This window comes from Suricata suricatta, chromosome 10 (assembly GCF_006229205.1).
Source record: "Suricata suricatta isolate VVHF042 chromosome 10, meerkat_22Aug2017_6uvM2_HiC, whole genome shotgun sequence".
Taxonomy (NCBI): domain Eukaryota; kingdom Metazoa; phylum Chordata; class Mammalia; order Carnivora; family Herpestidae; genus Suricata; species Suricata suricatta.
Genome location: NC_043709.1, coordinates 55,744,989 through 55,767,350, shown reverse-complemented (window position 1 = coordinate 55,767,350; position 22,362 = coordinate 55,744,989). Strand labels below are relative to the sequence as shown.

The window sequence follows — 22,362 nt, the reverse complement described above, 5'->3', positions numbered from 1 at the left end:
CTTACTTATCATTCTGATCTCAGCAGAAAGTTCATTTGCACAAGAAGGCCTCTCTTAATCACTTAGAATTAGGTAGAGGCCCTACCTAGGAACTCCCACAGCAAGTTTTACATGCCCCCTTATGACTTTCAAGAAACTTTGGTGTTTTTTAAGTTAACATATTTATTTATCTATGTGATCTCTGCACCCAGTGTGGGACTTGAACTCATGACTAAGACCAAGAGTTGAGTTGCCTGCTCTTCCAGGCAGGGGTCCTGACTTTCAAGAAACTTTAAAGATTATTTTCTAACTTCTGAGGAAGTCTGTAAGCTCTGCTACGGCAGATGCCTGTATCTGTTTCATTGATCATTGTACCTTCAATGCCTTGTCTTGTGCGTGGCACAAAGTAACTTCTCTGTGCCTCCGTTTCCTCATCTGTAAAACAAGAATGAGAGAACCGAACTCATTGTTTGTATTTTGTTAAATAACCATTTTCTTATAGCTCACATTTTATGGGACAGAAATTTGGACAGGGCTCAGCTGGGCAATTCTACTATCCCATGTGGCATTGGCTAGGGTCACTTAGTGATATTCAGCAGGCAGGTGGACTGGTCTGGAGAGCTTCACTTGCATGTCTGACACTTTGATGGGGATGACTAGAACATTGGGCATTGTCAGCTGGAGCTGTCAGCCAGAATGTCAACATGAAACTTCTCAAGGTAATGAGACTTCTTATGTGGCTGCTCAGAGCTACCAGAGTGTTCCAAGAAGCCTGAGCAGAAGCTACAAGACCTAGCTTCCAAACGTCCAGAACCTCCTTACGGTTTTTGAGAATTAATATATATGCGAAGTTCTTAGAACAGTGCCTAACTCATAAGTGCCATTAGGTATTAATTATTCTTTTCCAAAGTTTATTTAAGTAATCTCTACACCCAACCTGGGGCTGGACCTCATGACCCCCGAGATCAAGTCACATGCTCTTCGATTGAGCGAGACAGGCACCTCAGGTAGTAACACTTCTTAGAAGAATGCAGAAATGAATAAGAAGTATCCCTTTCTCAATGGCTGATATGCACTCGTACTCGTAAAGTATGTAAGTATATACTTGTTGCCAAACAGCCTTCTTACTTCCCTTCAATATGATCTTTTCCTTACATACGCTCCCTCACCTTCAATGAACTGTCTTGCTGTAAATTACCTTCAGACTGGTAGTAAATCAGTATTTAATAGTCACATTCTTTTATGTTAAAAGAATATCTACATTAATTTCCACTGTGTCACTAAAGTTCATCCTAACTCTCAACCGGGTAACTAACTCCGTTTCTTGTGAACCCAAATCGAGTCGGCCTTTGCTAGTAGCCGCTGTCATGACGTCACTTTAGCAAGACTAGTTTCCGTCGAAGCCTTTCAGCTTCAGTAGATGAAAGCGCATTGGGCTTCACATGTAAACTACTCCCGCTCTCTCGCCAAAAAACGGTCCACTCTAGCACAGCTTCTGCTCTATCTCTATGATATTGTTCCTGTTTCCTGGTGTTGCATGATGGGAGAAATAGTCTACTTTCCGTGAGCAGTGCGCAGGGAATGGCGTAGTTCAGAACTTCATTTCCCGGCGTTCGTCGCGGCAGACGCCCAGCCCACAGGCCGGAGGCCGGTTCCGGTTGCATCAGCGTGGGATCCACGGCGAAATGAGGCTCTTCGTGAGCGAGGGGGCCCCGGGGAGCTTACCCGTGCTGGCCGCCGCGGGGAGGGCCCAGGGTGGAGAGGAGCTGCTTATCAGTACCGTAGGCCCCGAAGGTAGTCGGGGTGGCTGGTGCTGGTGGGCGGTAGATGAGGGGGGGCGGAACCGAAACACATCCGACACCCATCCAGCAGTTGTCTTTCCCAAACCTCCACCTCTCACCATGCGCTCCTCTAAGCCTCCTCCCCCATTATCCTTGGCCAGCCCGTCCCTCTTCTCCCTGTTACATCTTTGATTAGTCACTCCCTTAATTTCGGTAAACCCCTTCCCTCACCTCTAGTGTCCTCCCCCTTCATCTTCCAGTACCCAGTGTCACCCAAGTGAACCTCTGCCCTATTCCAACTTTTTCCCACGGTTATCAGTCATCCCCCATCCCCGCCCCCCCCACTCACTAGTTACTCCTCACAACCCCTCAGGCACCCCTTTTTCGTTCTTAGGAAACCCTGCGTTCCTTTCCTGAAATAACGCAGACAATACATGTACTCCTTCGGTTTACCTGTTCCCAGCCATCTCTTTGGGTGACTCTTAAAAGCGGTTCTCTTGTTAGTTCTCCCAGTTCTCTTAATTTTGTTCTCTCGCTCTTAGATCATTCTCAGTTACTCTCCGTTGCTCCAGTGTTTGGCTGCAGCACTGTCTCAATACCACCACCCCTCTGCAATGCCCATCTGTTGCCTCCAGCTGGCGGTCCCAGCTGAACACCTGCTGGTCTGTCCGGCTCATTCTGGACCCACCCCCTTTCAGTGGTCCTATCCCTGAATCTTTCCAGGGCCATTTTCCCCTGAACAATTCGAAGTTGTTCGTCTAAGTTGACAGGGCTTTTTTTTTTTTTTCCTTGTCTTTCCCCCTCATTTTCTCTTCTGCATCAGAGTGCGTGGTCCCGTTCCTGACCCAGCCTAAGGTCCCTGTCTTACAACTGGATAGTGGCAACTACCTCTTCTCCACTAGTGCAATCTGCCGGTCAGTATTGGTCCTTAAGGCAGGGAGGTGGCTGAATAAAATCAGGGCTTACTGTCCCCTGTGTGACTTTACTTGCCACTACTGTTTCACTTTGGGGTGAGAAATGGGCTAGACAGATGGGCCTTTCTAATTCTATCTTCTGTTGCTCTGTCTCTGGACAGATACTTCTTTTTGTTATCTGGCTGGGAGCAAGATGACCTCACCAACCAGTGGCTGGAATGGGAAGCCACAGAACTGCAGGTGGGACTGAGATATGGGGGTGGCAGATAGACCCTTGTTTTGCATGGTCATCCTGACCTGTGGCTCCCACATTTTAGCCAGCCTTGTCTGCTGCCCTGTACTATTTGGTGGTCCAAGGCAAGAAGGGGGAAGATGTTCTCAGCCCAGTCCGGAGAGCCCTGACACACATCGACCACAGCTTGAGCCGTCGGAGCTGTCCTTTCCTGGCTGGGGTGAGTTCGGCTTTGAGATAGGAATCAGGGAAAGCTGTATGATAAAAGAATTAAGAAAGAAGGCTATATTTAGAGTGCAAAACCCAATACTGCCACTTGCTAGCAGTATAACCTTGAAAAATCACCAGACTCTAATCCTCAATTTTTTTCATCTTTGAAATGGGATAATATTAGTAGCCACCTCAATGGATTATCGTGAGGATTAAGTGAGCTAACTTAAAGTGTTTAACAGAGTGCTTGATGTGTAGTCATAAAATGCTTGGGAAATATTAGATGTTATTGTATACATTGGGAAGAAACGGAGTGTTTTACCTGTGGCCCTTTTTCTTTTCTCAACAAAGGAGACGGAATCTGTAGCCGACATTGTTTTGTGGGGAGCACTATACCCATTACTTCAAGACCCAGCCTACCTCCCTGGTGAGAACTGTGTATATCACTTCACGCCCAGCCCCAACCCAGGAGGTTGGTGTAGGGATTCCAGAATGGGCAATAAAATATTGAGGATCCGCTTTGAGGCATAGCTTGACAGGGCAGCCATAGCAGAAAGATGGCTACAGGAACTGGGGAAGATAACTGGAGAACCTTCGTGAAGAAAGGGAGGAGGTCCACTCTTGCCTGCCCATTCCAGGTAGTGCTGATGGATTCCCTTTCCTCTCCCATCCCCACAGAAGAGTTGGGTGCCCTGCACAGCTGGTTCCAGACACTGAGTTCTCAGGAGCCATGTCAGAGAGCCGCAGAGATGGTGCTGAAGCAGCAGGGTGTCCTGGCCCTCCGGCCCTACCTCCAAAAGCAGCCCCACCCCAGCTCCTTTGAGGGGAGGGCTGTCAGCAATGAGCCTGAGGTTTGGAACAGAGCAGTGGGGTCCCCACGAGTCTCAGTACCTGGGGGTGGAGGTGGCTTGGAGACGAACTTCGAGCGTGGCCGTTATTCTTTCAGTTGGTGGAGAGCAAGGAAAGAGTTTCTTTAGTCTTGGGGCCCCCTCACCTGGTGAGGGGTTGTATCCACTCTTCACAGGAGGAAGAACTGGCTACTCTGTCTGAGGAGGAGATCGCCATGGCTGTGACTGCTTGGGAGAAGGGCCTGGGAAGCCTGCCCCCACTTCGGCCACAGCAGAATCCTGTGTGAGTAGGCACAGATGAGGGGGGGCTTTGTTTCTTCTTCTTCTTTTCTTCTTCTTTTTTTTTTTTTAGTGTTTATTTTTGAGAGAGAGGGAGAGCCAGAGTATGAGCAGGGGAGGGACAGAGAGAGAGGGAGACACAGAATCTGAAGCAGGCTCTGGGCTGTGAGCTGTCAGCACAGAGTCTGATGCGGGGCTTGAACTCACGGACCTCGAGATCATGACCTGAGTCAAAGTTGGGCGCTTAACCAACAGAGCTACCTAGATGCCCCAATGGGGCTTGGTTTCTTAAATGGAAATCATTGATAGAGCCAATATCTGTTTGCCAGGTCCCCTTTACTGACTTCTTTAATGTTCATTATTTCCTTTGGCACTTTGTACCTCTCACTGCACTGATCCCAGTCACAGAACGCATGCCCCTGAGGGTAGAGCCCCCGGCATACTCACCTCTGTCTGCCACCGTAGTAAGCACACTCATAGTGCGAGAGAAGTCACACTGCTATGTGAGGGGCAGTACACCGTGTGCTACGAAGTGTTTAGGGTTTTGGGATACAAGGATGACTGAGTGGAAGGCGGTTGTCTTGAAGGAAAGCTTGCCCGAAGGACTTGATTTCTAAGTGGGATTTCAGAGAAAATTATGGTATTCAATTATAGGGAGCAAAGTCAATGACTGCAGGAGAAATCAAGGATCTTTTTTAAGGAAATAAGCTGTAAAATGTTCTGGGAAGTAGTTGGAACCTCTAACTGGGTGTGTATATCAGCAGCTGGGAAGAAAGGGTGAGGTTAACTGGAAGACTCATTTGAGTCTTTGTTTATATTAGAAACCATGGGAATCTGAGGGGTGCCTGGCTCAGTCAGTAGAGCACTCAGCTCAGTCTCCAGGTTGTGAGTTCAAGCCCCGTGTTGGACATGGAGCCTACTTAAAAAAAGAACAGAAAAAAAGAAAGTAACCATGGGAATCTTGAGCTCTCAGGATGTCCAAGATTGAAGGACATGGTAAAAGGTGGGAGCCAGGGAGTATAGTTTGAGAATGGTTGGAAAGGTGAAAGGAGTCCTGGCAAGGATTGGTACCAGGGAGGGGGCGGGTATAGGATGTGTGCAGCTGAGCTGTCAGCTGATGAAGCATAAAAAGAGAGGAGTGGATTGAGTGACTTCAGACAACAAATTAAGTGCCATGACTAGGCATACACCTGAGATCATGGAGGGGGAGGGTGGCTGTGAAGAGGGTAGCTGATGCCACAAGGATATAACTGACATGGGTTAGGGAGTGGGGAGTCGGGGTTACAGGAGAACTTGGAATGACATGAAGATGGGGTGGCAGGCTGTGAGCACTTTAGGCAGTGACTCGAGGTAACACTTCTCTAACACCTGGGTAGAACAGGACAGGGCAGTGCTGGGAAGGGATGCTTGGGTGGTGTCGAAGTCTGCGGGAGTGGCGGCTGACCGAGCCAGGAAGAATTTTGTCAATACCCAGGAAGTTGGAGCCTGAGAATAAGCTGATGGACAAGAAGCAGTTATGACAGTAAAGGGGGACAGAGGTCAGTGTGGAATGCAGCTCCTTAAGAGCAGTGCCTGGGCTTGCTCACTGTGGCAGGGCCTTACTTGCAAGTTAGGGGGTCTTGCGGCTTTTGAGGGCATTCATGATCCTGTGGTTTCTTGCGAGGAAAGACTTCAGATATACCTGGGTCTATGACAATACAACAGATCTGTGTGGGTGTTCCGTGCACTGTTGGTCCTTCTTGACCCTTGCTTCTCCCCCATGGACTGTTCTTTTCCTCCTTCCCTACCAGGTTGCCTGTGGCTGGGGAAAGGAATGTGCTCATCACCAGCGCTCTCCCTTATGTCAACAACGTCCCCCACCTTGGAAACATCATTGGTTGCGTGCTCAGTGCTGATGTCTTTGCCAGGTGGAGCCAGCTGCAGGGGGGGAAGACTTCCTGAGGGAGCAGTGGGCCCAAGGGAATAGAATGCCTCAAGGTCGGGGAGGGGGGGGCAGGATCCTGGGGACACGGGAGGGTCTGGGACGGGGTGCTGTAATCATCATATCCCCTTCCAGGTACTCCCGCCTCCGCCAGTGGAACACCCTCTATCTGTGTGGGACAGATGAGTACGGTACAGCGACAGAGACCAAGGCTATGGAGGAGGGCCTGACACCCCAGGAGATCTGTGACAAGTACCACGCCATCCATGCCAGCATCTACCGCTGGTTTAATATCTCGTTTGATATTTTTGGTCGTACCACCACTCCACAGCAGACCAAGTAGGTTTCCTGTAATCAGGCAGAAATAGCGGGTGGATACTGGAGCTGGAGGCAATGAGAACATCCTGGAGACAGAAGGAACTGGAAGTGTTGGTTAGGCATCCCTCTTAAACTTAGGATCTGAATATTACCCTGAAATGTATCCCAAGCATGGGGATTCAGTGGTTGCAGAAGCCTGAATAGGGGCTGAGGCAGCAGCCAAGGATGGGAAGAGGTAGGACTGAGGCTCAAAGGAAGTATTTGCCTTCCCGCTGCCACCTCCCTGCTCTTCCCTGGCTGCTGTGGAGTTTTAGGACATTCCCTCCCATGCCTGTGTTGGATTGTAGCAAATACACGCATTCTTTCTCTGCTTGGTATTCATCCTTATAAAAACTGTATAGTAGGCTGACAGCTTAATAGTAGTGTTCAGCAGTTTAGCGGTTGGACTGATTAATTTTGATTTTGGAACATGTTGAAAAAGAGTACAGTCCTATCCTTTTAGAGACTTTTGTTAGCAACCAGCACAAAACTGTTCAGTTTGTATTTGATAAACATAAGTTTTAAGGTGTTGAGGGAAGGGATTGTGTGGGGAGTAAGGGATATGTATGAGGGGTCTGGGCTCATCCAGTAAAACTCCCTAAAATTGACTAGATGGCCTTGGCCTTGAGGAGCCTTCTGCCTGATTTCTTCGGCACTGGGACTGACTTGGGGCCTGGGTGCAGTGATGGGGAGGGTGCGCCACTTCCTCTGACTTCTTCTGATCTGGTCCTCTCCTGTCCCTGATTCACTTTGCCAGAATCACGCAGGACATCTTCCAGCGGTTGTTGACCCGAGGTTTTGTGTTCCAAGACACCGTGGAGCAGCTGCGGTGTGAGCACTGCGCCCGCTTCCTGGCCGACCGCTTTGTGGAAGGTGTGTGTCCCTTCTGTGGCTACGAGGAGGCCCGGGGTGACCAGTGTGACAAGTGTGGCAAGCTCATCAATGCCATTGAGCTCAAGGTGAGAGGAGGGTCTCGTGGAAGCGCGGAAGGAGACAGTCTGTATTATTCAGGGGCTCCCAGGCTTGTCCCATTCAGGATTGTTATTTTAGCATTCAGGACCTTTCACCAGTGTCTCTTTTTTACCCCATCTCATTATTTGGTTCATTGGACATTTACTGAGCATTTACTACGTGCTTAGCCTTGTGCTAGGGAAGAGACAGGATGAGTGTATGCTTCCTTACCTTTGGTCTTGCTTCGGATCATCCAATCTGCATTTGTTTAGTTCTTTCTCCCTTCAGTAAACACGTCTCCTTTTCTCCATTTTTTACTCATGTGTTAATTTATTCATTCATTTATGCAACACCTGTGTTTTGAGCTCTTGTGATAGGGTGGTCACTGAGAACCGCTGCGGATGTAGCACTGAGTAAGATCTCTATGTAGTGCAGGGAGGAGACCAGCCTTAAGGACAAGAATGTACGTACACGACAAACTGCCAGGATGATGTGACTGTGGCCAGGTGATCAGGGAAGGCCGCTCAGAGGAGGTAACACTCCTGAATGGAGAGTTTGAAGAATGAGAAGGGGCAGGCTGGGTGATGAATTGAGAGTGGTCTAGGCAGAAGGAGCAGGAAGTGCAAAGACACAGGGCAGCAAGCAGCTGAAAAGGCAGAACGGAGGAGGCCTGTGTTGCTTAAATACAGTGACAGGGAAGGGGGTTTGAGGGGCAGTCAGAGAGGTCAGCAGTGACCCGATTACCAGGGCCTGGTAGGCCATTGTGGGAACTGAATGGTAGGCTGCTCCTTGGAAAATGGATGGGAGGGAAGCAAGAGATAAAGTAGGGAGACCAGTTTGGAGACCAGAAACGGGATGATGGGAGTTTGGTTTAGGTGAGTAACAGCAGAACTGGGGAGAAGAAAAGGATTCGCGATAGGTTTTGGAGGTAGACTGTACTGGATAGATGAATTTCGGGTAGAGGAAGGTCAAGAAAATGATGACTTGTAAGTTTTTGGTTGGAGAAGCTTGGCTAGACAGTAGTACTGCCGAGGAACCTGGGCAGCCTTGGGTGAAGCGCAGGAGTGCCGGTGCAGTGCGGTGGTACTGTTGGTTTGTTCAGTTGGCAGTGCCTGTTAGACACCCATGCAGTGTTAGGTAGGCGGCCGGAGGTAGGCATGTGGAGCTCAGGACAGAGGTCCTGAGAAAGTTCTAATGGCTCATCTTCAGAACCCCAGATCGGGTGCCTACCTGGCCCAGTTGGTAGAACATGCAAAGTCTCAGGGTCACAAGTTCAAGCCCCACATTGGGCATGGAGCCTCCTCAGACAAGAAAAGATTCAGAAGCCCAGATCTAGCGTCACTGGGAAGCTTTCATTGACTAGCCCCACCTGACTGGTCCTCTAGTCATCAGTCTCCAGGGTTTACATAGTTTGTGCCATTAAAATAAGTATTTCTTGACATTTTGCTTCAGAGAGGTCTGCACTTCTTTCTTGTGGGAGCCCGCACTCCCTAACTTCATTGTAACTTCCTCAGGGAGAGGACCTGTGTGTCTGTGCCCCTTCTGCCCCTCACACCCCTGCATACAGCCTGGTGCTTTCTTCCTAGCTTGTGCTCAGAGAATGCTTTTCTCTCTCTCTTTTTTAAAAGATTTTATTTTTAAATAATCTCTACGCCCATTGTGGGGCTAGATCTCACAACCCCAAAATCAAGAGTTTCATGCTCTGCTGACTGAGCCAGGCAGGCGCCCCTGCTTTTTCCTGTTCTTTGGAGTCATAGGACAGAGTCATGAAACTCAGTAACAAATGTTACGCTGTGTGGACTTGAGTCTTCCAAGTACTCAGAAGGCCCAAGTAAGCATGGAGCTAAGAAGATGGCAGACTGGGGAGCTCATCCCTCTGTGCCTCTCCCGTTACCTGCACAGCTCCTCCTGGCCTGCCGCCCTGATGCTGACTATCCTGCCTTGCCTCACCCCTTCCTTCAACTTCCCTTCACAGAAGCCTCAGTGTAAAGTCTGCCGGTCGTGCCCTGTGGTGAAATCCTCTCAGCACCTGTTCCTGGACCTGCCTAAGGTACGTGGGCCTTTCCCTCAAGCTAGTCTGCACAGTGTCTTCGGCCCCTCAGCCTCAGCCACAAATCTGTATCAAACCACTCTCAAGCGGTTTTCATTTCCATTTTAAAAAGATACAAATTTGGTCAGGCAGTCAAGCATCCGATTCTTGATTTTGGTTCAGGTTATGATCTCACAGTTCACGAGATTGAGCCCCAAGTTGACCTCTGTGCTGCTTGGGGTTCTCTGTCTCCCTATTTCTCTGCCCCTCCCCTGCTTGTACGCACGCTCTCTCACAAATAAGTAAACTTAAAAAACGTATGTACTGGCTTATTGTAAAGAGGATGTAATAGATTAAAGTGAACAAAATGAAGGCCCATGGCCCAGGCTCATTTGCCAGAGGAATTGACTACTGCTCATTTTCCTTTATGTCCAGAGATAATGTCTGCACCTGAAAGTATTTGCATGTCTTTTTTCTTTTTCTGAATATAGATTAGATCATGGCATTTGTATTATTCTACAACGTGCTTTCTTTTTTTTACTTTGTAATGTGTCTTGACTAGTTTTCCACATTGGCAAATCTGCCTCCTTTTTTAACTTTGGAAATAATTTCAATCTTGCAAAAAGAGCTGCAAGAAAAAATGGTTGCTAGATAAAGAAACCATGTACTCATTATCCAGGTTCACTAGTTGTTTAGATTTTGCTGTGTTATTTTAGCTTTTTAAATTTTTGTAATGTTTGTTTATTTTTGAGACAGAGCGAGAGACAGAGTGCAAGTGGGGGAGAGGCAGACAGAGGGAGACACAGATCTGAAGCAGGCCTTAGGCTCTGAGCTGTCAGCACAGAGCCTGATGTGGGGCTCGAACTCATGGACCATGAGATCATGACCTGAGCCACTCAGGTGCCCCTGTATGTTCTTATTCTTAAATAATTGTGTTTCCTAAGAAAAGAAGACATTCTTGCCAGACCATAGTAAACAACTTCAAGAAATTTAACGTTGATATAGTTGTCTAATCTCCTATCCATATTTCAGTTTTGTCAGTTATCTCAATAACATCCTTCAGCATTATTCTTCCTAGTATGGAATCTAGCTCAGGATCATGTATTCCATTTAGTTTTTCTATCTCTTTGGTTCCTTTCATCTGAAACAGTTCCTAAGCCTTTCTTTATCTTTTATGAAATTAACAGTTTTGAAGACTACAGTCTCTGATCACACTCCCATGCCCCCCAAATAGGCTATTCCTCATTTTGGATTTGGCTGTTTTGTCATGATTAAATAAATTCAGGTTCTGCATCCTCAGTTGGAATACTACATAAATGATATTGTATCCTTTCCAGAAGCGCCTCATAGCCATTTCCCTCTCATTGGAGACGTTGCTTTTGTCTAGTCAAAGTGTTACTTAGTGTCTCCACTGTACAATTACCATTTTCCCCCTTGCAGCTTATAAACAGTGTCAGTATACACAAAATTGTTTCATTTTGCCTTCCTACTAGCAAAGTGTGTGCCTATTCCCCATAGCCTCACCAATAGAGTATGTCCTCAGGCTTCAGAAACTATGATATATATGTGGGTAAATCACATAAACCACCCCCTCCAACAGATTTATCTTTGTTTTTCTGCTTATAAAAGTGAAGTAAGCTTGTTTCTAAAATTTCAGGTAGAAATATGATACAAAGCTAGATGTGTTTCCCATAATTCCATCTGAGAATAAAGCCACCGATACAAATTTTCCTTCAAAATTTTGTCTGAACTTCTGTATGTTGTTACTTATTTTTATTATGATAGGATTTTACATTATTGTTTTGCCATTTGCCTCATTTAACATATCTCAGAGATCTTTACATGTCAATCCATGTGGGTCTAACTCACTCTTTAATGGCCTTCTCAGTATTTCATTGTATTGATACATTATATTTCCATAACTCTACTGAACCATGGGAGTTAGTTTCAATTTTTTTTTTTTTGCTACGATGAAGAGTTTACTCCTCTATATACATATCCATGCACTTATGTATTTCTATTGAAATAGTTCCTAGCAGTGGAATTGCTATGTCAAAGGCATGAGTCTTTTAATTGTATATTGTCAGACTCCAGAGAGGTTGTATGTGTTTATCCTTATGTGAACCATGTATGAGACTGTCCTAAATCAGCCCTCTGGCTTTCTCTGCCATCTCAGCTGGAAAAACGACTGGAAGAATGGTTGGGGAAGACATTGCCTGGCAGTGAGTGGACACCCAATGCCCGATTCATCATTCGTTCTTGGCTTCGAGATGGCCTCAAGCCCCGCTGCATAACCCGAGACCTCAAATGGGGAACCCCTGTACCCTTAGAAGGTTTTGAGGACAAGGTAACAACCCTATGCTTTATTCATATGTCATATTATTCTGCCTTGGGGTTGAGACCCAAGGCTAGCAGAATAGACTGTTGATTATGTCTTGCTTCAGTCAGAGACTGGGTTAGTGAAATCTTCCCAGTGTTCGTTCATCCTATTGTCTCTCTCTCCTCCTGGCCCTCCCTCCAGGTATTCTATGTGTGGTTTGATGCCACTATTGGCTATGTGTCCATCACAGCCAATTATACAGACCAGTGGGAGAGATGGTGGAAGAACCCAGAACAAGTGAGCAGCTCTTGGTCAGCCTGACTATGGAGAGGTGGTTAGGATTGGGTATCTGATCTTTCTTGGGCCTTTGAAGACGGTCTCAGGAGGTTTGTCTCCCAACTATATTCTGTAGGTGAACCTGTATCAGTTCATGGCCAAGGACAATGTTCCCTTCCACGGCTTAGTCTTTCCTTGTTCAGCCTTAGGCGCTGAGGACAACTATACCTTGGTCAACCACCTCATTGCTACAGGTACCCTGGAAAACTGAAGATGGGGAAGTCCCTAAGGAGTGAGGGCTGAGGCAGTATTTGGAAGATCTTTGAGAGGTGCTAGATCTTGAGTTAGGAGTTGAGATGAAATAGGAATAAAACTAGAACATGGGAACTCAACCCAGAAGAAAGCAGAAGTCTAAAGCTAAAATTTTGTAATGGATAGAAGCAGAGGTGGAAAAGCATAGAATGGAGCAGAAGAGATCCCTAAATTCTGTGCAGGCCAGCTACTAAAGAAGTGTTACGGGTCACCCACAGTTGAGGTTGAAGGAGAGGAGAGAAGAGTTAGTGGGTTAGAGAGGAAAAGGTGTGATTTGAACAGAAGGTTCTCATTCTTTTCTGTCCAGAGTACCTGAATTACGAGGATGGGAAGTTCTCCAAGAGCCGGGGAGTGGGAGTGTTTGGTGACATGGCCCAGGACACAGGGATCCCTGCTGACATCTGGCGCTTCTATCTGCTCTACATTCGGCCTGAGGGCCAGGACAGTGCCTTTTCCTGGACAGACATGTTGCTCAAGAATAATTCTGAACTGCTTAACAACCTGGGCAACTTCATCAACAGGTGGGACTTGGTATGCGGGGTCAACGTCAGCAGATGAGCTGGGGGTGGGGTGGGGTGGTGGCTAGCTCTGCTCCGCTAAGTAGGAGACATCGAAGAGATGGGGATGCAGAGAAGGCAGTCATGAATGAGGAGGAGCTGTGAAGGATGGGGAGGACAATGTGGAAAGTGGATTTCTATTAATTGGGACCCGATCCTAGAACACAGTTGGGTATGTATGTTTGGGTAAAGTCATTTGTAGAGATGTGATTTCGCCAAGTTGGTCACAAAGTGAATTTTTACAAATTGTTTTCTTATTAATGTTTTTTATAAAATTGGAAACATGTTCTTTCCCAGCAAAGAAGTTTACTTACAGACCATTTGAAAAGTTTGGCTGGGGGTGCCTGGGTGGCTCAGTTGGTTAAGCCTCCGACTTCGGCTCAGGTTATGATCTCACGTTCGTGGATTCAAGCCCCACATTGGGCTCTGTGCTGACAGCTCAGAGCCTGGAGCCTGCTTCAGATTCTGTGTCTCCTTCTCTCTCTGCCTCTCCACCTCTCATGCTTTGTCTCTCTCTATATCAAAAATAAATAAAACATTAAAAAAAAAAAAGAAAAGTTTGGCTGAAGAAGGGTTATTTTAGGGTAGGGGTAAGAGATGTTTGCCGTACTTTTGGGTTTTTGTTACTTTTGGCTCACAGTCCATTACTGGCCTCTGTCTCAGCCGTTCTGCATCTAAAGAAGTATACTCTGTGGCTACCCATCCTTTCAGATTTGGTTATCAGCTGCATTTCACAGATAGTCTCTACTAGAGTATTGGATAGCAAGTAACGTATTTCAACTTGATCATTCTCAGTAAATATTTTAGAAAAAATATTTATTTTGGGGGAGAGCACAAACAGGAGAGGGGCAGAGAAAGTGGGATAAAGGATCTGAAACAGGCTCTGTGCCGACAGGTAGACAGCAGTGAGCCCGATGTGGGGCTTGAACTCACAAACTGTGAGATCATGACCTGAGCTGAAGTCTGATGCTCAACCGACTGAGCCACCCAGGTGCCCCAGTATTGATTTTTTTTAAATGTTTTTATTTTTGAGAGACAGTGTGAGCAGGGGAGGGTCACAGAGAGAGGGAGCACAGAATCTGAAGCAGCTCCAGGTTCTGAGCTAGATGTCAGCACAGAGCCTGATGTGGGGCTCGAACCCACAAACCATGAGATCATGGCCTGAGCTGAGGCCAGACACTTAACCGACTGAGCCACCCAGGTGCCCCCTCCCCGCCCCCCATATTGATTTCTTAAAAAGAAAATGCAGTTGCTTGACTTTATCAGGTTTCTAGTTCTTGGGGGAGAGAGAGAACAAAAAATGAATTTTTTTTCTCTTTGAGAAGGGGAGAGCATGAGCAGGGGAGAGGGGCAGAAGGAGAGAGAGAACCTTAAGCAGGTTCCACACCCACCACAGAGCCCAAAGCGGGGCTCGGTCTATAAACTGTGAGATCATGGCCCAGGTTAAAATCAAGAGATGGACACCTAACTGACTGAGCCAACCAGGTGTCCCAAGGAATGAATAAATATTTTGCCTTCCAGCTTGAGGGAGTCAGGACGTGTCAATTCTGAGAGAATGGAGAATTAGGACAGTCATGTCAAATTTCTATAAGGGCACTGGGCACTAATTCCTCTTTTCTTTTCCTTCTCCTTCCGTACTCCCATGAAGAGCTGGAATGTTTGTGTCTAAGTTTTTTGGGGGTTGTGTGCCCGAGATGGTGCTTACTTCTGATGACCGGCGCCTGCTGGCCCATGTCACCCTGGAGCTCCAGCACTATCACGAGCTGCTAGAGAAGGTTCGGTAAGTAACCAGCACCTCTGTCTCATCTCAGTCATCTGCTGGCATGTTGAGAGTCCCTCTGGGACTTTCACTTCTGTTTGCCTCCTCCCTTCCCAGAATCCGGGAGGCCTTACGCAGTATCCTTACCATCTCTCGCAATGGCAACCAATACATTCAGGTGAATGAGCCTTGGAAGCGGATTAAAGGCAGTGAGGCTGACAGGTAAGTCTGGCTGCAGGAATAATGTGGTGGTAGGCTGTGTCCTTCTGGAAATGCGGACTAATATTTCTTCCTCCCCAGGCAGCGGGCAGGGACAGTGACAGGCTTGGCGGTGAACATAGCTGCCTTGCTGTCCGTCATGCTCCAGCCTTACATGCCCACGGTTAGTGCCACCATCCAGGCCCAGCTGCAGCTTCCAGCTCCAGCCTGCAGCATCCTGCTCAAAAACTTCCTGTGTACCTTACCTGCAGGACACCAGATTGGCACGGTAGGCCCCTCAGGGCTGGAGCCAGCCAGCCTCTTAGAACTCCTACCTTCGCTATGCAGCCTTTGGGGAGGCCTCAGAGACCTTTCAACATAGGACTCACAGCTGTTCTCTGAACCCCTTCCCCACTCCTCCCCACTCTGCACTCAGGCTTGTTTCTGATATGAAGTCCTTGGTATTAGTTCGCAAGCTCCATGTTATCTGTAGCCCACATAGCATTGTTGTTCTTCATGCCAGAACCCAGTACCTGGCACGTAAAACTAATTGGTGTACAGTAGATTAATGAGTAGATGTTTGAAGAAACACCACAGTCAGTCACCTGGTCTCCATAATGCTAACAGGCAGGGGGATAAAGTCAGTTCACCTCTAAACCCTGTGTCAACCCAGCATCCTTAAATAGTTTAAATACTCTTGGACCTTATTAATACTTCGGATTTTCCTAGTGAATGCTGGTGCTTTTTCTGGATTCTTTCTTGAAATCAGCAGGTATATGTTCATTTGTTTCTTCTGAAACATTTAGTTCCTGAATGTCAGAGACTGGGATTAGAGAGGCCCTCTCTGTAGTCTGGTAGAGTTTATAACTAATCAGTAATGATTATGAACCTCTTTCTTCACAGGTCAGTCCCTTATTCCAAAAATTGGAAAATGACCAGATTGAAAGTTTGAGGCAGCGCTTTGGCGGGGGCCAGGTGAGAAAGCTAAAGACTGCTGTCACCCAGCAAGAGCCATGGTGTCCTCTCCTTGGTGTCCCCACATAGTCCTCACTCATTACTCTTTCCACCTTTTGGCTCTGCTGCCTCCTTACTTATAGTTCTTCTTTCCTGTCTTAGCTGGAAGAGTCCTTGGAGCTAAAGGTAATCCCATTCCCCCCGAGATGTTGTATAAAGCTCGAGGTTGAGGGGTATTTATGGAGCAGGTGAGAACTTTGTTGTTGTTCTCCAGGCAAAAGCACCCGCTGGGCCAGCAGTTGTAGAGGCTACGGCAGCAGCTGGACCACAGCAGATACAAGTGCTGATGGATGAAGTGACAAAACAGGTACGCAGCCTAAATCCTGTGGGAGACTGGACAAGCGGGATCCTAAATTGTTTCCTTCTGGCCTCACTGTTGTTCTTCCCCCACCTGCTCTGCTCTTAGGGCAACATTGTTCGAGAACTAAAAGCACAAAAAGCAGACAAGAACCAGGTTGCCGCGGAGGTGGCTAAACTCTTGGATCTGAAGAAACAGTTGGCTCTAGCTGAGGGGAAACCCCTTGAAACCCCTAAAGGCAAGAAGAAAAAGTGAACGGGAGAACCTGGCTCATAGGAAGTCATTTTAATGGATATGGACAGTAATAAATAAATGTACAATCTCTATATACATGCTGAGACCCTTTCCTGTTGTCTACCCCAAGCTTTCCCCCTACTGAATAGATGGGGTCGAGGGTCACATCATTGGCACTGGTGAGAAGATGGTCAGCAGCCACTTCCGTGAAAGGTACGTAGTGGCCTGAGGGGGAAGTGATGGTCCCAACTGTTCATGCTTGGTGCAGATTAACCATTCGGTCAATCAGAGCTCGGCGAGTCGCTTCCACTTCCCTGGTCAGGCGCTCAATTTCCTGCTTGAGCCGTTCGTTCTCTTCAGCAAGCTTTGCCACTTTTCTCTCATTCTCTTGTTCTTTCTCCTTCATGCGTTGCTTTCCAGCTCCAGCTGGGGACTGGCCACTCTGTTTCCGTTTCCTGGATCTTCCTTGGTCTTCCTCTTCTTCTTCCTGAGCCAGGGAGCTCTGACTGGAATCCGGAGAGCGAGGGCTCTGGGAGGTGTTCGTGACCTCTGCTGGTCCTGGCTCCTCAGTCAGCCAAGCCAGAGAGGCAGGGTCAAGTGTGGTGAAAGTTTTTGATTCTTCCTTCAAGGAAATGAAGAAAGGTAGAGTAGATATTAGGTAAGATGGGAAGGGTAAGACTCCCCCCACCCCATCCCCCACCAGCTTTAGGCCTAGCAGTCTCACCTCCTTGTTTCCGGGGGGTAAAACATAGGTACCCCCATTTTCATCTGAGGACAGCACCTCCTGCAGGTCCTCATACCAGGCTTCCAGCTCCCAGCTGGACAGTGTCCCGAAGGAAAAAGGCAATGACTCTGCTGCCATCTCTGCAGTTCGATCAGGCTCTGGAAAAGTATAGACTCAGGATGTGGGGGTCAGGGGTGGGAGTGAAATAAGCTCCACATAGCAGTCAAACAGTCTATACCATACCCCAGGCTGGCAAACTGGCCTGCTACCTGTTCGCAGATAAAGATTTATTGGAACATAACTATATCCATTTATTTACATATTATTTACGGCTGCTTTCATGCTATAACAGTGGAGACCCGACATTCAGAATATTTACTGTTTGTCCCTTTAAATACCAGTTGGCCTATACTAACATTCCTTCCTTGCTTTTTGCCCAGGATATGAAGTAGTAAGGGTCTGGAGTATATATAAATTCTTAGGTGATCCTAGTAAAAGCCCTCTGCCTCCCTGGGGTAACTGGTTGGTAATTTCCAGGGGCAATTATCAGACCGTCTGTGTTCCTCTCTCTTCCTGTGTGGGGAGACCTTTGGGTGAATCTAACCTTCCTGGGGACTGAGGTTTGGTAAAACAAACCAATTCTCTTTGTTGGGACTGACTGCTCACTCAGCCAGGTTGCAATTCGAACATGCTCTAAGAATAGTGATTTGGTCACCTAGTTAGGGGAAGGCCAGGAAGATGGATTTAGCCTGTCAGCAGAAGTTTGCCCAGATTCAAACCCTCCTCTCTTGTCTTCTCTAGGAGCTTTCATAACTTGTTAGGGCTCCCGGTACCATGACCCTAAGCAGCACCTCTTAGGAATTGGTTTGGGGAAAGGATAGGTTAAGTTTACCTGCTCTCAGGTGTGGTGATGTATGAAGATACACTTCCTTCTGGAACACTGTAGGGATCAAAGACAGATGTTAGCCATTTTTTGGAAGGGAGAGAGGTAGATTCTTTTTTCTCCAGCCTCCTATTGGTCTTTCCTCACTTCCTGTCTTACAGAGTACAATCAAAGATCCCTGCAGCCATTTCCAAGGACAGAAGAGAGCCTGACCTTTATTTTTAGTTGCTGACATTTGTAGTCCTGATTACATAATAGAAAAGTCATGGCCAACTCTACTTTCTCTACTAAATTCAAGGCGAGCCTCAAACCTCTCAGGGTAAGGACTGGAACAAATCAAGTGGTGTCTTCCTAGTTCTATCCCACACTGACATCCTCCAAATGCCATTTTTAGTCTGGACCTTTCCTGAGATCTCCAACTGTGCCATCTAACTGTTTACCTGAGTCTCCTTTTGGATGTCTAAAAGACATTTCAGACTTGCTATGTCCATAGACAGATTTCTGCTTATCTTTCCTTTCCATGGTCTTCCCCATATCAGTAAATGACATCTCTACTTGCTTAAGCCAAAAACATTAGAATCATCCTTGATTCCTCTCTCACATCCACAATTCAAACCACTGAATAACCACTAAATAATTGTTTAACTCTTCTTCAAAAACCCAGAATCTAAATACTCCTCACCAACTCCACTGTTTCCAATCCAGGTCAAGTTACTGTCATCTCTGTTGGATTACTGCAGGGCTCCCAGTTTCTGTTCTTGCTACCACTCCCCAAATTCGCTACCTACTGGCAGCCAGAGTGCAAAAACTTAAGTCAGGTGCTGTCATTCTGCTCAAAACCCTCCAGTGACTTATTTTAATAATTCCTGAAAGGATAAGTTCCTTAAAATGGCTTAAAAGGCCCCACCCCATCTGTTCCTTCCCTGCCCTGATCTCTCATGGACTACTCTCCCTCTTGCTCACTCTAGTCCAGCCAGCTGGCTTCCTGTTCCACAGAGAGGCTGCATCCTCCCACCTTAGGACCTATGTTCTGGCTGCTCCTTCTGGAAAGCTCTTCCATCCACATATGTGCATGGCTTACTGCCTTGCCTCTTTTTAGATCTTTCTTAAATTTAAATGTCACTTTGGTGAGAGAATCCCTAACCACCCAATGTAAAACTGTAACCCCCCCCCCCCAAGCATTCTCTACATGCTTTAGTTTTCCATTTGGCACTTAACATATGTTTATGGTGTACCTTTTCCCATCTCTGTAACAGCAGAGATTTTTTTTCCTTGTTCACGGGTATATCGGGCCGCAAAATGCATGGCATGTAGTAGGTGTGTGTTAATTTATTTGTTAGGAATGGATGGATAAATTCTTCCCAATCTCTCTCAGAGGGAAGGGAGGAGGAAGCCCAGAGGCAGAGCAGCAGCTGCCTATCCCTGGGGACTGGAGATGCAATATCACCCAGAGTGTTTCTCTTCAGGGCTGTCCTCCCAGGGGAACCCTCCTTGCCTTCCAGTGTGTGGGCTGCAGCTTTCATCAGCAGTGCAGCCCCAGGCCAGAGGGCTGCAGAGCCAAACAGGGGGCTGGCCTGATGCAATGGTTACACAGTGATTAGTTGGAGACAGGACAGGGGAAAGAAGCAGGGACCAATCTCAGGGGAAAGACAATACACTGGGGAGATCCCAAATGGCTTCCCACACTTAAGAGGTCCAGGATGCTCTCTTGTGCAGGAGGCCCAGAGACTTCTGGAGAATGTGAAAACTCATCTCCAATCCCTGTCCGTTGGCAGCCCTCCTCCCAAAAGTCTTGAATCCGTTTCCTTAAAGTTCAATTTTCTGTTAGGGTGCCGAATGGAGGATATGCGGTGGAGGATCTAGGAGCGCCGGCTACCGACGCGGCCACTCTTGGCCTTGAGACGCTCGCTGGGCCTGAGACAGGATTGGGGGTGGGGCAGGGGTAGTGCGCTGACGGTAAGATGGTAGTAAGGACGTGAGCCATGGTCACCCAGGCGTCTGAGCGTGGGGGAGTGTCCTGCTGCCTCGCCTCCCACCGTACAGGCCTAACGAGGAGGCCTGGGGTCAGCAACGTAAGAGAATAAATCACCGTAGGGCACTTGGACCCCTCCGCCCAACCGCACAGAGCAGATCCCACGCTCCGGGCAGGGGTGGGGTGACGTTATCGTCCTAAGGAAGAGAGGATTCTCCCCATCCCTCCCTCGGACTGCACTAACTTCATCGGGCCACATCCTAAAAGCAAATACCTGACTTGGAGGGGACAAATGATGTTCCCGAAGATCGGAGGGTAAAAGGTAGATAGGGGATCAGTACTTGCCTCTCTCCTCAGGTTCCGGCTCTGATTTTGGCTTTGCTGCTGCCACCCGCTCATCTTCAACATGATCCGCTCTGTGCCTTAGCCTCAAGCCTCTGACCTCGGTAGCTGGGAGCACTGATCTTTTAATAAGGCCTTGCCAGCCTCTCAGGGGCGGGTACAGAAGCTTACCAATCTGGGCGCGGCACGCCGGCGCCGACCCCGCCTCATCCCTTACATCCGCCACTCAGAAGCTCCCGCGGCCCCGCCCCCATGTCTCCCTCCAGCTTGGGGGTAGACGTTGTGTTGGACCCGGAAGTGGCTTTGGGTCACGAGGCTTCGCGGAGGAGGTGAGTGAGTCATGCGCGCGCGCGGAGGGGAGAACTGGAGGGGGAGGGGAGGAAAGGGGGGCGGGGATGATGCAATGTTTGGCAACCGGTGTCTTCGCGCGCACGCGCAGGGGACTACCGGGTGGTGGGAGGTGCAGGGTAGGGGGGTGGTGTAGGGGAGAAGAGAAGGCGGGGCGCCAGCGCCCGGCTCCCAACGGCCCCAACGGCTATCAACAGTGGCTGCCCCCAGGCTGCCTGAGAAGCCTTACTGCAGCTTGTCTCCCTCAAGAGCTTTTATTCCGCCCACCTGGCATTAGCCCCCGTTTCACCTTCTCCATAAAGACTCCCATTTTGCTTGGTCCCCTCCCAGTTAATGGGCACAAGGCCTTTTAAACCAACCGCTTTTGAAAGTTTGCATCCAGTCTTAGGACTGCCTAACGTCTTCTGGTATTCTTAAAAAGGTCTTCTCTTTTAGCCCCCAACTCCCCCAGAACAGGCAGAGGAACTTGAATACTTTTGCTTGTCGTTTTCAGCTCCTTTCAGAAAACCACCCTTTCATACTCTGTTAAGTTTCTGATGGACCCTCAGCATGCCAGGATTCGTGTCCTTTGACTAGTAGACCAGATTCTCACTGTTTTCCCCACTTATTCCCCCGGGGTGCTCTGGTGCTCTTCACGAACGCTCAAGACCCGCCCTTTTCACTGTACCAGATACGCAAGTCCTGTGACTCCCTGCTGCGAGGAGCCTGGCACTAGCCTCCGTAGGTGCTTGGGCTGCGTTAGAGCCCTGTCGCCCAGGACACACACTTGAGCGCACCACTGCTTTGGACTGGGTTGTCAGCAGCCCAGATTCTAGCCTCAACTGCTTCTCACTTGCCCAGGGATCCTAGGCCAGTCACCTAAGTATGTGCCTCAACTGTTCTTATTTGTAAATAAAAGGTAATGAATGGTGAAGGTAAAATGAGAGAACTATGAACTTGGAAGCAGCTTGAACAAAGGTGAAAAGCACCATCTAAAATGCAAAGTATTTTTCTTGTGCCATTAGGTAGAAAAAAGGTGCCATGTGGCGGCCGGTTACATATACTGTCATACCCTCATGGGGGCAGCCAGAGTTCAGTAGACTCTGTCACAAGGTCGGTTGTGGCTGGAAGGCAGGTATCGGTGGTGGTGTGACAGTGACAGGTCCTTGGCCAGGCCTGCGACGCGTTGCTCCAGACCTCCATTTCCCCTTCTGTAAATGGGAGTGGGGCAGGGGGGGTTAGACCAGATGGTCTCTCCTGGCCCAAAGACACGACCAGGTTGTCAGTGACAGGCAAAGGTCATGTGACTTGACAGGCTGAGGTCGTGTTGTGACATGTTGACCTGGAGAGGCGGGTCAAGTCCCAGCACACTACCCGGGAAGCCTTTGGGGCGGGGCAGGGCAAGTCGCGACTTTCATCTTTTGGGGCTGGCCCCTCCCGGACCTGGCATTCCTGGCTCCCCCAACAGATTGTGGCTTTAGAAGGGGCCCCTCCCGGGGAGGGCTGGGATTGGCCACCAGTGGCCTGGGAAGAGACTCAGATCCCTCCGCGGAGGGCGGGGGGGCCGCGTGGGGTGTTTGTTCTCTTGGGGATTAATGGGGGGTTGTGGGGGAGGGGTAGGCGCGCTCCCGCATGCGCACTGCGG

General features: G+C 48.4%; 3 protein-coding genes across 4 annotated transcripts in view; 2 read left to right on the top strand and 1 right to left on the bottom strand.

Annotated features, from left to right (window-relative positions):
- Positions 1–1,545: 1,545 nt before the first annotated feature.
- MARS (methionyl-tRNA synthetase) lies at positions 1,546–16,565 on the top strand. 2 transcript variants are annotated; one of them, XM_029953493.1, is made up of 22 exons: positions 1,546–1,773; positions 2,584–2,674; positions 2,836–2,914; positions 2,992–3,126; positions 3,468–3,543; positions 3,795–3,967; positions 4,141–4,247; positions 6,034–6,150; positions 6,300–6,503; positions 7,279–7,480; positions 9,448–9,522; positions 11,678–11,848; positions 12,023–12,118; positions 12,234–12,351; positions 12,717–12,930; positions 14,615–14,746; positions 14,843–14,947; positions 15,026–15,212; positions 15,827–15,898; positions 16,040–16,063; positions 16,152–16,244; positions 16,344–16,565. In XM_029953493.1, the coding sequence occupies exons 1-22, from the start codon at positions 1,665–1,667 to the stop codon at positions 16,488–16,490; spliced, it is 2,727 nt and encodes a 908-aa protein (XP_029809353.1). In that variant the 5' UTR covers positions 1,546–1,664; the 3' UTR covers positions 16,491–16,565. The 2 variants fall into 2 exon arrangements, with proteins under 2 accessions (XP_029809353.1, XP_029809354.1); XM_029953494.1 differs by lacking the exon at positions 16,040–16,063 and having other exon boundaries at positions 1,547–1,773.
- DDIT3 (DNA damage inducible transcript 3) lies at positions 16,506–20,524 on the bottom strand. The gene is made up of 4 exons (XM_029953497.1): positions 20,394–20,524; positions 18,086–18,133; positions 17,194–17,351; positions 16,506–17,091 (listed from the first exon to the last, which is right to left on the bottom strand). The coding sequence occupies exons 3-4, from the start codon at positions 17,329–17,331 to the stop codon at positions 16,723–16,725; spliced, it is 507 nt and encodes a 168-aa protein (XP_029809357.1). The 5' UTR covers positions 17,332–17,351; positions 18,086–18,133; positions 20,394–20,524; the 3' UTR covers positions 16,506–16,722.
- A 162-nt stretch (positions 20,525–20,686) lies between these two features.
- Positions 20,687–22,362, top strand: part of MBD6 (methyl-CpG binding domain protein 6) — a 9,136-nt gene continuing 7,460 nt past the window's right edge. The window contains exon 1 of the mRNA XM_029953490.1: positions 20,687–20,719. The gene's annotated coding sequence lies outside the window, so the exon portion shown is untranslated. The remainder of the gene's footprint in view (positions 20,720–22,362) is intronic.